The 14,708-nt window shown below is 54.7% G+C and overlaps 1 protein-coding gene across 1 annotated transcript in view; it reads right to left on the bottom strand.

Moving 5' to 3' along the window:
- grk1a (G protein-coupled receptor kinase 1 a) overlaps positions 1-14,052 on the bottom strand; it is a 130,373-nt gene extending 116,321 nt beyond the window's left edge. The window contains exon 1 of the mRNA XM_072514357.1: positions 13,227-14,052. Coding sequence (XP_072370458.1) covers positions 13,227-13,931 — 705 coding nt within the window. The 5' untranslated portion in view covers positions 13,932-14,052. The remainder of the gene's footprint in view (positions 1-13,226) is intronic.
- Positions 14,053-14,708: the final 656 nt, after the last annotated feature.

Raw genomic sequence — 14,708 nt, 5'->3', positions numbered from 1 at the left:
TGTGAAACAAATCGGATACTGATTGCTATTTTGTGCAGTGCTCATTCAGGCAAACTTCAGGGACAATGGAACCAAGCTGGCCCACTTTTGGGAAGAGCAGGTGGGGCCCACAAAATATTTTGGGCAACTGGCCGCACTATACAATTGCGAACACCCTCACTTAGAGTGTCATTAGGAGTCCGGAAAGGGTATTTCCTCAGCAATCGAACATATTCAAAGAGCATAAGGTTTTCAGAACAGGTGTAAGTCACTCCAGCCTAGCTGTTCCACCATTTAATTAGATCATGGCTGATCTGTATCTTAATTCCATATACCTGCTTTGTTTCTGTAATCCTTAATAACCTTGCCCAGCAAAAATCTGATCAATCTCAGTTTGAACATTCTCAATTCTCATTCTACCCATTAGGTTAAGAAGCGATTGGTCTGAACAGCATCCCTGAACTGTCAAGCTAATTTCAAAGTCATACTCCCTTAGTTCTGACCCCCCCTAACCCCACCAAACCTTTTGGACGCTAAGGGCGAATTTAGCATGGCTAATCCACCTAACCAGTACATCTTTGGACTGTGGAAGGAAACCGTAGCATCTGAAGGAAACCCACGCAGACGCAGGGAGAACATACAAACCACACACAGACACGCAAGGCCAGAATTGAACCGGGTCCCTGGCGCAGTGAGGAAGCAGTGCTAACCACTGCCGTATCTTACATTTACACTGAAAGCGATTTACTGTTTTATTGTGATTCTTCCACCATATGCATTGGATGTTAAGTGTTATTCGACTACTTCCGATGGCAGGAATGTGCTGTGCAGCCGCATGAAAGGTGGCTCTCCCCTGGAAATTTCAACTTAGGCCCTTTTAACCTCAAAATTGATCACTAAACCATCAAACCCTCACACTGTAGCAACAATCACCTGAGGAAATGCCCTCAAATCAGCCAAGGAACCATAAAGACAGTAAGAGTAGCAAGAGTCTGGAGAGGAAAATCCAGACTGCAGACATGCGGACCGAGCAGATCACCAACACAAACGCCGACCCACCCACCGACAGGGCAGTGGATGGAACTGCTGACACAAGGGGCCGGATTCTCCAATAATGGGGCTATGTCCCCGCACCCGTGAGAAATAGGCCCCCCCGGATCACGCGCGCCCGCCGATCGGTGGCCCCCGATCGCGGGCCTGGCCGTCTTGGAGCCCCCCCCCCCCTCCCGGTGACGGATCCCCCCGCCCCCCCCCACCAGGACGCCTACCGCAGCTGTGATTCCAAGCTCCCGCCGGTTGGAACCATACGTGAACCACGCCTCTTTCAACAGCCCCCAACCGGCGCCGCGTCGACTGCGCATGCACAACTGCCGGCGATTCTCTGGTCACCGGAGAATTGCGGGAAGGCGTCGAACCCGCGATCGGGTCCGACGTCCCATTGATGGGCAGCACGATAGCACAAGTGGTTAGCATTGTGGCTTCACAGCGCCAGGGTCCCAGGTTCGATTCCCTGCTGGGTCACTGTCTGTGTGGAGTCTGCACGTTCTCCCCCGTGTCTGCGTTGGTTGCCTCCGGGTGCTCCGGTTTCCTCCCACAGTCCAAAGATGTGCAGATTAGGTGGATTGGCCATGATAAATTGCCTTTAGTGACCAAAAAAGGTTAGGAGGGGTTAGTGGGTTACCGGGTGGATAGGGTGGATGATGGCTTAAGTGGGTCGGTGCAGACTCGATGGGCCGAATGGCCTCCTTCTGCACTGTACGTTCTATGTTCTCCGCCCCCGCACCTAGCGCAATTGCGGCTGGTGGCTCGGAGAATCCTGGCCATGATGTCATGAGCGTCAAGACCCCACTGGACAAGACCAAACGGAAATGGGGGGAGGAGATGGGCATGAAGATAGTGGGAGGACTCTGGATCGAGGCGCTGCACAGGATCAACTCCACCTTCTCCTGCGCCGAGCTTAGCCTGAGCCAACTCAAGGTGGTGCACAGAGCACATCTTACTAAGATACGCATGAGCATGTTCTTCCCGGAGGTGGAGAATATGTGTGAGCGGTGTCGGAGGAGGCCCGGCCAACCACACCCACATGTTCTGATCCTGCCCCAGACTTGGCGAGTTCTGGACGGCCTTTTTTGAGGCCATGTCCAGGGGGTCGAGATGGAGTTGTGCCCATTTGTGATGGCCTTCGGGGTGTCAAAGCATCAAGAGCTCTGGACAGGGAAGGAGGCGGACACCCTAGCCTTCGCCTCACAGATCGCCAGGCGGAGATTTCTGCTAGGCTGGAAGTCGGCAGTGCCACCTAGGGCCTTGGAGTGGCTCTCAGAGCTGACAGGTTCCTGAAATTAGAAAAGATATGATTCTCGATTGGGAGTCCAAGGAGAAATGTCATGACACTTGCAAGAGGTTCACAAATCTCTTTGAGGACCTGTTCGCGAACATAAACTAACGAGAAGAGGATGGTGCAAATAGGGAGGAGGGGGGGGGTCAGAAATGGAGAAGGAGTGTGGGGGGGGGGACAGAAGGGAGCTTGCATGCAGCAGATGAGAGACGGGGAAGGAGGCAATTAGCCAGGGTGGGACAGTCCCGTCCCCCCCTCCGGCCCCTTTCCCCCCACATGGAAAACCGGGGAGGTGGGTTATACTAACCGGCCTCGAGAACACAATAGGGAAAAAGGACTCCCCCATCAGAACAAATGCACATATAAAGAAAACCAAGAGTACCGACATGGACTGTAATTATGAATGTAAACAACAGAATGCGAGCACAGGAACATTGGTCACAGGCAACGTGACAACTGTTTGTCCAGATGGATATGCAGCAATTGTTGCCTCGTTTCTTTCTTATATATACAAATCTTTTTACTATAAATTCCCAATAAAAAATATTTTTCAAAAGAAATAATAGTATGCGGGGCACTCAGGGGCAGGAAGGAGAGGGTGGCTAGGCGACAGTTGATCGACTCTGTATTGGAGGTGGACCGGCGATACTCCACAGCCCCGGCCATTGAACTACTGGCGGAGAGGGAAAAAATTACAAATGGACTTTGACCTGCTCTCCACCGGGAAAGCAGAGTACCAGCTCTGCCAGATACGGGGGACCTTTAGTGAAATTGAAAACAAGACCAGCCACCTGCTGGCTCACCAGTTGACAAAGCAGGCAGCAACGAGGGGAAAAGCGCAGGCGAAAGGCAGGTGCGGCAAGCTAGTCACAGCGTCAGACAAGATCACTGAGTCCTTTGTGACTTTCTACTGAGGGCTGTACGCCTCCGAGCCCCTGAAGGGGGACTCGGAGATGAGACGGTTCCTCGATGGGTTGGACATACCAGTGGTGGGATAGGAAAAGAAACAGAGTCTGGAAGCATCAACAGAACTGGGGGAGGTCATGGAGAGTAGTAACTCCATGCAGTTGAGGAAGGCACCTGGTCAGGATAGATACACGGTAGACTTCTATAAAAAACTTGTGACAGCACTGGTCCCGCACCTGTGGGAGATACAAAGAACAAAGAAAAGTACAGCACAGGAACAGGCCCTTCGGCCCTCCAAGCCTGTGCTGACCATGCTGCCCGTCTAAACTACAATCTTCTACACTTCCTGGGTCCGTATCCCTCTATTCCCATCCTATTCATGTATTTGTCAGGATGCCCCTTAAATGTCACTATCGTCCCTGCTTCCACCACCTCCTCCGGTAGCGAGTTCCAGACACCCAATACCCTCTGTGTAAAAAACTTGCCTCGTACATCTGCTCTAAACCTTGCCCCCCTAGTAATTGACCCTGGGAAAAAGCCCCTGACTATCCACTCTGTCTATGCCCCTCATAATTTTGTAGACCTCTATCAGGTCACCCCTCAACCTCCGTCGTTCCAGTGAGAAAAAACCGAGTTTATTCAACCTCTCCTCATAGCTAATGCCCTCCATACCAGGCAACATCCTGGTAAATTTCTTCTGCACCCTCTCTAAAGCCTCCACATTCTTCTGGTAGTGTGGCGACCAGAATTGAACACTATACTCCAAGTGTGGCCTAAGTAAGGTTCTATACAGCTGCAACATGACTTGCCAATTCTTCTACTCAATGCCCCGGCCAATGAAGGCAAGCATGCCGTAGGCCTTCTTGACTATTTTCTCCACCTGTGTTGCCCCTTTCAGTGACCTGTGGACCTGTACACCTAGATCTCTCTGACTGTCAATACTCTTGAGGGTTCTACTATTCACTGTATATTCCCTACCTGCATTACACCTTCTAAAATGCATTACCACACATTTGTCCGATTAAACACCATCTGCGATCTCCCCGCCCACGTCTCCAAACAATCTAAATCCTGCTGTATTCTCTGACAGCCCTCATCACTATCTGTAATTCCACCAACCTTTTGTGTCGTCTGCAAACTTACTAATCAGACCTGTTACATTTTCCCCCAAATCATTTTCTATACTACGAACAGCAAAGGTCCCAGCACTGATCCCTGCGGAACACCACAAGGCACAGCCCTCCAATCAGAAAAGCACCCTACCATTGCTACTCTCTGCCTTCTATGACCTAGCCAGTTCAACAACTCACTATCGAGAGGGACCCTGCCACCCACGCTGGCTCAGGCCCCGATATCACTGGTCCCTAAAAAAGAACCATCGACATGGGTACCACCATTACACGTGAGAACACCACCCACCAGGTATGCAGTACATACTCGTGCAACTCGGCCAACGTTGTCCACCTCATACGCTGCACGAAAGGATGTCCCGAAGCATGGTACATTGGCGAGACCATGCAGACGCTGCGACAACGGATGAACGGACATCGCGCAACAATCGTCAGGCAGGAATGCTCCCTTCCAGTTGAGGAACACTTCAGCAGTCAAGGCATTCAGCCTCCGATCTCCGGGTAAGCGTTCTCCAAAGCGGCCTTCAGAACGTGCGACAACGCAGAATTGCCGAGCAGAAATTTATAACCAAGTTCCTGCTCACATGAGTATGTCCTCAACCGAGACCTTGGATTTTGTTGCATTACATTCACCCCCCCACCATCTGGCCTGGGTTTGCAAAATCCCACCAACTGTCCTGGCTTGAGACAATTCACACCTCTTTAACCTGGGATTACTCCTCTCGCTGGATCTGTAAAGACTTAATTACCTGCAAAGGCTCGCATTCAAAGTATCGTATTGCATCTTTGACTTTATCCATATGTATATGTTTCTGGAACCTACCTCTTCATTCACCTGAGGAAGGAGCAGTGCTCCGAAAGCTAGCGATTTGAAACAAACCTGTTGGACTTTAACCTGGTGTTGTAAGACTTCTTACTGTGCTCACCCCAGTCCAACGCCGGCATCTCCCCATCATCCCTAAAAAAGACAAAGACCCGAAGCAGTGGGGGTCATACAGACTCAACTTACTCCTGAACACTGATGCCATAGTACTGGCGATGGCCCTGGCGAGGCGACTGGAGCGTTGCATGCTGGAGGTAGTCGCAGAGGATCAGATGGGCTTTGTCTAGGGCAGGCAACTAATGGCGAACATCAGGCGCCTGCTGAATGTGATTATGACCCCACCCAAGGAGGAGACACCAGGAGTGATTATCTCCAGACATAGAGAAGGCAGAGTCAAATGGAGGTACCTCATGGAGGTACTGGAACGATTTGGGTTTGGGCCAGGATTCACCTCGTGGGTGAGACTACTGTACATGGCGAGCGTATGGATGAACACCACCAGCTCTGAATACTTCCAACTGCACAGAGGCATGAAGCGGGGATACCCATTGTCCCACTGCTATTCGCCCTGGTAATTGAGTCGCTGGCTATCACTCTCAGATCAGCAAATGGGTGGAGAGGCATCCAGTGGGTTCTCCTCTATGTCTTGAATCCCCTAGCCAGCATGGGAGGAATAATGAAACTCCTGAAGGAGTTTGGAGCCTTCTCAGATTACAAACTTAACCTGAGCAACAGTGAGATGTTCCTCGTGAACCACTAGGGGGAGGATCAGAGCTGGGAAGCTGCCATTCAAATTGTCACAAATAGGCTTACATTAACACTGCAATGAAGTTACTGTGAAAAGCCCCTAGTCGCCACATTCCGGCGCCTGTTCGGGTACACAGAGGGAAAATTGAGAATGTCCAAATTAAATAGCCCACGATTGGACACGGAACCACGGGCGTGATTCTCCGAAAACTGGCGCGATGTCCGGGACCCGCGATGGCGTCACCCGACGTGGACTGTGACGCTGTGCGATGACGCCGCATGGCGTGAAGGTTCAAAAGACGCGCCCCCCACCCCAGAAGACCCGACAGGATGGCCGCCCGCCGTGCAGCCCCGAGGTTCCAGGACCGCGACATCGAGGCGCTCCTGGACGCAGTGGAGGAGAAGAGGGAGTCCCTGTACCCCGGACACGGCCGCAGGGTCGCCCCATGCCTCAGCCGTCGTCTGTGGAGGGAGGTGGCAGAGGCCGTCAGCGCTGTGGCTCTGACACCACGGACAGGAACCCAGTGCCACAAGAAGGTGAACAACCTCGTCAGGGCAGCCAGGGTGAGTCGTCGCCCCCCCCCCCCCCCCCCCCGCCCAATGTGCGGCACACCCCCAGGTGAAACCAACCCTAACCCTAACCTCTGCACTGTACGCACAACCGATGGCGTGCATTCACATAACTGTCTAACAATGTTGCCCTTTACCCCTGCCATCCACCTGCCCCCACAGGCGAAGTGCGCACACAACAAGAGGGAGCATGAGAGGACTGGAGGGGGCCCAGCCGATGAGAGGCAACTGACCGTACATGAGGAAAGGGCCCTGGAACTGGCTGGCGGACCTGAGGACCGGGAGGTTGCCGATGTATAGGTCGGGGGCCCACCAACAAGTGAGCCACCAACAGCCCGTCCCCATATCCCCCCTCCCCCATATCCCCCCTCCCCCATATCCCCCATATCTCCCCTCCCCCATATACCCCCTCCCCCATATCCCTCTACCCCCATATCCCCCTTCCCCCATATCCCCATATCCCCCTTCCCCCATATCCCCCCTCCCCCGTATCACCTGATCACCGCCTGCGTGTCTAACCATGCATGCTTCATTGTGTATTGCAGGAGCAAACGTCGAGGCATCCATCCCCGCAGATGCCGACCGCCCGCAGGATGCCCCAGGGCGACCACGGGATACGGAGATACCCGGACCCTCTGGCACGCGACGCCCGCAGGATGCCCCAGGGCGACCACGGGATACAGAGAGGACCCAGACCCTCTGGCACGCGATGCCGGCAGGATGCCCCAGGGCGACCATGGGATACGGAGAGACCCGGACCCTCTGGCACGCGACGCCCACAGGATGCCCCAGGGCGACCACGGGATACAGCGAGACCCGGACCCTCTGGCACGCGACGCCCGCAGGATGCCCCAGGGCGACCACGGGAGACGGAGAGACTTGGAGCAATAAGGAGACGACGCCCCCGTCTCGTGCGGTTGCGGCGACGCAGGCGTGTGCCACCCAGCGACGAGCGGGGCAGCCACAGGCCCCCGTCGCAGCTGAGCCATGAAACCACTACCCAGGACACTTCTACCCAGGACACCCCTACCCAGGACACCCCTACCCAGGACACCCCTACGCAGGACACTCCTACCCAAGACACCCCTACCCACGACACCCCTACTCAGGACACCCCTACCCACAACACCAGTACCCAGGGCACCCCTACCCAGGACACCTACCCAGAACATCCCTACCCAGGAGACCCTTACCCAGGACACCCCTACCCAGGAGACCCCTACCCAGGAAACCGAAATACAGGACAGTGACACAGAGTGGATGGGTGGAGACGAACCCCCACCCCAAAGTGCCATGGACTCAGAGTCGGACGATGCACACGACACAACGCCACTGCTGTCTCCAACACCATCCACCATCGCAGAGACACTCACCTCGGTTGGGCACTTTAGTGATGAGGCGTCTGGTACACTCACTGGTGCGCACAACACAGCCGTACAGGTACAGCAGGTGGAGGTCGGAGCAGCAGAGGGGCCGGGGGGTTGGAGGGCATCCTAGCGCAAGCGAACATCTGCCGCCCAGATGGATCCTGGGTTCCTTGAGTTACCACACCCACCCATAGCCCCGATGCAACCACCGAACAAGGGACGAGCGAAGAGGGTGACGGCCGGCTTGCAGCGGCTGCAGTCGCAGGTGGAGGAATGCACCCGCGTCCAGGAGCTGGGAGTGGTGCCGGTCATGCGTGCCACCCAGACCGACACCGCATGGGTAGCGTCCACAGTGGAGGCAATGGGTGCGGCGGTGTCAGACATGGGGAGCGGTTTGCGAGGCCTGGGGCTTTCCGTGCAGGCGGCGTCTGTGGCCCAGGCCATGGCTGCCCTCGAACAGGAGGCCATGAGCCAGCGCCAGCGGCAGATGGCAGAGGCGCTCAACGCCGTGGCCCTGTCTCAGCAGGCAATGGCCCAATCCTTGCAGGCCATGGCCCAGTCTCAGCAGGCATCGTTGAGGGCATCGGCGCCATTGCCCATGTGCTAGCCGGCGTCACACAGTCACAGACAGGGATGGCCAACTCCCTGAGCTCCATGGCTGCAAACCTGCAGACCCTTGTCGATACCAGCACGGGCCTCCAGGACTGGCAGCGCCAGGTGTCGGAGGGGCATCGGATGGCCGGTCCGTTCGCACCCCCGGCCCATGTAGAGGCCTGGAGGCAATTGGACACCCCGAGGGAGGAGGAGTTGCTGGCGCCCGTCCCTGGTCCCCCTGTAGGGGAGGTCCAGGAACACTGCAGCACCTCGGACCCCCACCTTCCGTCCCAGGTGCATCGGGTGGGCAACGGGCAGGACAGGCTGGCCGCTCGCCATCCCAGTCGCCCGGGCCGCAGCCTGGCCCATCTAGGCCAGGACACCCCAGGAAACGGCCGCCAAAGGGATCCCAAGACAGAGGGCAGGAATTGCAGGAGTCCACCTCCAGTTCTGCTGTACTGTCTGGGGAACCACCTAGGCGTAGTCAAGGCCAAACAATTAGACACTGACCAAGTTGGCACGGGTGCAGGGCACAGATTAGTTATAGGGGCTGGGGCACGTGTATGCACTGTTTGTTATTAAAATCACTTTAACACCTACAGAAGCTGCCTTTGTGCTCTGTCCAAAGCATGCGGGGGTGTCATGTACGTTGAGCGCCAGTGTGTGTGTGAGGGGTGGTCTTACGTCGGCCTCAGGTGAGTCTGCCCCCTTCCCCATGGGCCGCCCTCACCATCCCCCCGGGCAGAGGATGGGACTGTGCGCTGCAGTGTCACAGCCGCATGCAGGGATGGTCCGGGTGGATGGTGGTACTGTGGCCATGGGTCAGACATAGTCCAACGATGTGGAGCCAGGAGCTCATTGTAGAGCGGGTTGTCATCATCCTCCATGGCCTGCAATAGACACGCTTCCACCCGTGCCCGTGAGAGCCCGACCGTCGTGCCGCTGGTGGATCTGCAATGGAGGGGTGGTGTGCATGCGGGTGGGGTGGGTGTAGTTGGGGGTGAGGGTGCTGGCTGGGTGGGGGGGGTGAGCGTGTTCGGGTGTTGCCATGGTGTGTGGTATGCGGCCATACTCGCCGATTCCCACGCCCCCTAGTCAGTGAAGCGGGCGGCTATCAGCCTGTCCCGTGCCCGCTGGCCCAGCCGGTAACGGTGGACAGCCACCCGCCCACGTCTAGCCCGTCTGGCCTGACCATTGCCCCCATCCCCCTCATCTGGGGAGCTCTGCGCCTCTTCCTGCTGCTCCTCCACTCCGCCCTCCTCTGCCTGCGGAATATCGCCCCTCTGCTGGGCTATGTTGTGCAGGACGCAGCACACCACAACGATGCGGCCGGCCCTATGTGACGGATACTGGAGGGCGCCCCCAGAGAGGTCCAGGCACCTGAAACGCATTTTGAGCACGCCAAAGCACCTCTCTATCACACCCCGTGTCGCTCCATGGGCACCATTGTAGCAGTTCTCCGCCTCATTGCGTGGCCTCCGTATAGGCGTCATCAGCCACGATCGCAACGGGTAACCCCTGTCGCCCAGCAACCAGCCCCTCAGCCGGGGGTGGCGTCCCTCGTACATGCCGGGGATGTAAGACCGCGACAACACGTATGAGACATGTACACTTCCCGGGTACCGGGCGCAGACGTGCAGGATAATCATGCGGTGATCGCAGACCACCTGGATGTTCATGGAATAGGTCCCCTTCCATCCTGTTATCTGCAGATGGCCGCACGGCGCGTGCATCCCATCGATCGCGCCCTGGACCATGGGAAATCTGGCCACGGCAGAGAAGCCCACGGCCCGGGCACCCTGGCTGTCCCGGTCCACAGGGAGGCAGATGTAGTGGTCTGCAATGGCATATAGGGCGTCTGTCACTGCCCGGATGCACCGATGTCTGCGAGATGCCGGACCGGTCCCCACCTGGCGTCTGGAATGACCCCGTGGCATAAAAGTTCAGGGCCACCGTAACCTTGACGGACACGGGGAGAGGGTGTGTCCCCCCCCAGTGCCACGCGGTGCCAAGTGTGCCAGCATGTGGCAGATGAGTGCCACGGTTTCCCGGCTTATCCGGAGTCTCCTGCATTCCTGGTCCGTGAGGTCCTGGTACGACAGCCGGGGCCGGTACACACGGGGCCTCCTCCGGTGCCTCCGTTGCCATGGCGCCGCGACGTCCTCCTCCTACGTGCTCCTACTCCTCGTCCTTTTGGGCGGGTGTCCCTCCAGCCTAGGCAGCTGCCGCCTGCCCCTCTGCAGCAGCGTGCGCCGCTTCTCTGGCACGCTCCTCCTCCTCCTCCAGGGCAACATGGAGAATAGCGGCTGCCGCCACGGCGGCCAACATCGCTGGCTGATCAGAAAAAATGACGGGGGGCGGAAACGATGACATGTCATCATTGCCCGTACCCCACCTCCCCCCAGCCAGGTGGCATGGGCTGCATGGGCTCGACTGTTGGAGGATGGCACCTGGCCAGGCGGACAAACTCCCTTGCCCTCGCATCCCCCGTCCCCGGCACTCATCCCCCCACCCCCCTTGCCGGCACTCACCCCCCCCCCTGGCACTCACCCCCCCCCATGCCGCACACACACCCACACACACCTCTCCCCCACACACACAGACTGCGGCCACGCCATCACCTCTCCTGCGGCCACCCCCCAGGCCGTGACCTACTTCCACGCTGGATGGCGTCAACCATCAGCACTCTGCGGGACTTCGGCCCATCCGGCCGGGAGAATATGGGCAGCCCCGGAGTCCATTGTCTCCCGCCCGCCCCTGCCATTCTCCGAGGTGGGCGGCGCGGTTGACGCCCCGCCGACTTTTCACCCTTCGGAGAATTTGGCGGGGGCGGGATTCACGCCAGCCCCCGACGACTCTCCGATCCGGCGTGGGGTCGGAGAAATCCCGCCCCACAAATGGAACCTGTCAGATCTGGTGGAAAGGTAAAGAGGGACCTGTGGAGGTGGGACTTGCTCGCACTCTTCCTGGCAAGGAGAGTGCAAACAATCAAGATGAACGTGCTGCCAACCACTGCACAGGATCAACTCAACCTCCATTTGCACGAGGCTAAACGTAATGCAGCTGAAAGTGGAACACAGAGCTCACTTTTTTTTAAATTTAAGGCACCCAATTATTTTTTTTTCCAATTAAGGGGCAATTTAGCATGGCCAATGCACCAAACCTGCACATCTTTGGGTGATGGGGGTGAAACCCATACAGGCATGGGAGAATGTGCAAACTCCACATGGGCAGTGACCCAGGGCCGGGATTCGAACCCAGGTCCTCAGCACAGTAGTCCCAGTGCTAACCACTGCGCCACGTGCTGCCCCTACACAGCTCACTTAACCAGAACCCGAATGAGTAAGTTCTTCCCGGAGGTGGAGGACAAATGTGAACGGTGCCAGGGAGGCCCAGCCAACCACACCCACATGTTCTTGCCCTGTCCCAGACTTGTCAGGTACTGGACTGCCTTTTTCAAGGCCATGTCCAGGGTTGTGGAGGTGAGGGTTGAGTCGTGCCCACTGGTCACGGGCTTCAGGGTATCAAAACAGCCAGAACTCTTTATGGGGAAAGGGGCAAACGCCCCTAGCCTTTGCCTTCCTGATCGCCCGCCGGAGACTCTTGCTCGAGTGGAGATCAGCAGCACCACCCTAGCCCGCAGGCTGGCTGTCTGACTTGGCAGTATTCATTAAATTGGAAAAAAATAAAATTCTCCATTCGGGGATCGGAGGAAGGCTTGCACAACACGTGGAAACTATGCACCTGCGTGTTCCAGGACTTGTTTTGTGACTCAACCAATGTGGGGGGGGGGGGGGGGGGGGACAGACAACTGAAAGAAAAAGAGCAAGGGTGTGGGGTGGGGGGTTGGGCGGGTTGGCGACAGAGGGGCCAGAAAGGACAAGTGACGATGAACACATGGGTGCGACCACATCCGCAACACCAAGACGCTCCCGGTTGACACCAAACGCACCCCCGGCATGTTCTAATACCAGAGGGCTTCGTGTACAGAATTAAACCAGTACGGTTGCAGTAACCAATCACTGGGGCCCAAAAACTGAGGCCCCACATCTCTACGTATGTTAATTTTGGATGTACACCTGTTTGTCTGTCTTCTATGTTTTTCTTTTTTGTATACCGATTTCCCCTCACTATTGTGTGATAGTCTTGGCTCGTGTTTTTTTTAAATTTAGTGTACCCAATTATTTTTTTTCCCAATTAAGAGTCAGTTTAGCGTGGCCAATCCACCTAACCTGCACATCGGTGGATTGTGGGGGTGAGACCCACGCAGACACGGGGAGAATGTGAAAACTCCACACGGACAGTGACCCAGAGCTGGGATAGAACCCGGTTCCTCAGCGCCATGAGGCAGCAGTGCTAGCCACTTCGCCACCGTGCCGCCCTACCCTGGCAAATGTTAATATGAATAATTGTACAACCAATAAAAATATTTTTTTTACAAAGTGTCATTCGAGCAATTATGTAGAATTCTGAAAATTATCATTTCTACTTGCGTTGATCAATTTATCTACAAACTGCATCGGTTCCTGCCACTAAATTAAGTTTGTGTGTTGCATTTGAAATGACAAAAAGCTGCAGAGGCATCTGAATCTGACAACCAGCTAATCTGTTCCGAGGTCAGGTTCACAGGAAGGTTATTGAGATGATCCTTTCAGGAGGTTATCATGACCCTTTATCCAATTACTCTAACCCACATTCTGCAAAGGATCTCAACATCAATTTCATTTTGCTCTCTGGTACAGTAAAGTTCTAGATTTAACGCAACTCGATCTTACTTGATTTCCTTTTCTTTTCTTCAGTCTTTTCTTGTCCAGCTTTTTGCAGGCGTATAACTTCCCGGTCGCCTTCATCTGACAGGCAGACACCTCCCCAAACCCTCCCTTCCCCAGGACCCGAAAGTCCAGGAACCAGTCCTCTCCGATGGGTTGAGCTTCTAGCCACTTCCACTGCAAGAACCTCATGAAATACATGCTCTCTTTGTAGCCCTCAAAGGGATGGCCACCCTTTAAAAATATCATGGTAGCTTCCTTGCATTTCTTGAATAGATCCTCTCTGACATTCACGTAGTCTTCCTTGACCCGCAAGACACATTTCTCTTCCAAAAAACTACAGAAAAACTCAGCCCCTGACTCCAAGAACTTGCTAACCACACTTTGAGCTTTCTGAAGCCTCTCATCATCTTCTGCTGTGTCGTAATCTTCAATGGCCTTCCAGAGCTCATAGGCCGGTTGGTACTCTGTCACCGTGTCTAAGTACTGCTGGAATAACTTCTTCCCAATGGGCTGTTTGACACAGATGCTTTCAAACTCCAAGTCAATCTTGTCTTTAAGGGTCTCGCTCTGTGTGATGTGAGGGAGTTTGAGTTTGGCTCGATATTTTTTATCTCTAGTCATCTGCACATTGGAGCTCCCATCGAAACTGCCCCGGGCGGAGATGTAGGCAGAGTTAGCCACCACTGTTTCCAGACTTCCCAAATCCATCCTGATCTCTTCTGTTGCTGATTCACTTCAAACAGAGTGAAAACATGAGACAAATGATACTAACAGCACGGAGCAGCAAACTCCTGGAGATCCCAAAGGTCTGAGAGACTACAGCATGCTCAACATCCAACCAACTCAAAGTAATAGAGGAAATCTGATGACTGTCTGTGCCACTGACATGCCTGACTGAGCCCAGAGTGTGATTCATATTACACTCTCTCAGCTCCCTTAATCTTAATCTCACCCAATGCTTGTCCGACTTTATTAGAAAGAACGAATAGCAGCAACAGAAATAATCCTGAGTCAACATCTTAAATAAAGACATTATCCACTTATAAATAATTCCCACACCAAGTAATTCCTGTCTCCTCTGTGCATTTCCTTTTATATCGCTGTCAATCACGAATGATATAAACATATCACTCTCTAATGTTAAAACATAGTCACTCCCCCATGTCCTAATTGTATCACTCGCTAATGATATAACTCTGCCACTCTTAATGTTATAAGTGAATCACTCTTATTGTTGGTTTAGCACAGTGGGCTAAACAGCTGGCTTGTAATGCAGAACAATGCAGCACAATGCCAGCAGCGCGGGTTCAATTCCCGTACCGGCCTCCTCAAAAAAGTGCAGGAATGTGGTGACTAGGGGCTTTTCACAGTAACTTCATTGAAGCCTACTTGTGACAATAAGCGATTATTATTATTAGAACTGTGTCACTCTAATGTCACAACTATATCTCTAATGTTATAACTGTGTCTCTAATGTTATAACTA

The sequence above is a fragment of the Scyliorhinus torazame genome, chromosome 8 (genome assembly GCF_047496885.1).
Source record: "Scyliorhinus torazame isolate Kashiwa2021f chromosome 8, sScyTor2.1, whole genome shotgun sequence".
In the NCBI taxonomy this organism is placed as follows: Eukaryota; Metazoa; Chordata; class Chondrichthyes; order Carcharhiniformes; family Scyliorhinidae; genus Scyliorhinus; species Scyliorhinus torazame.
This window is presented reverse-complemented; position numbering and strand designations above follow the sequence as displayed.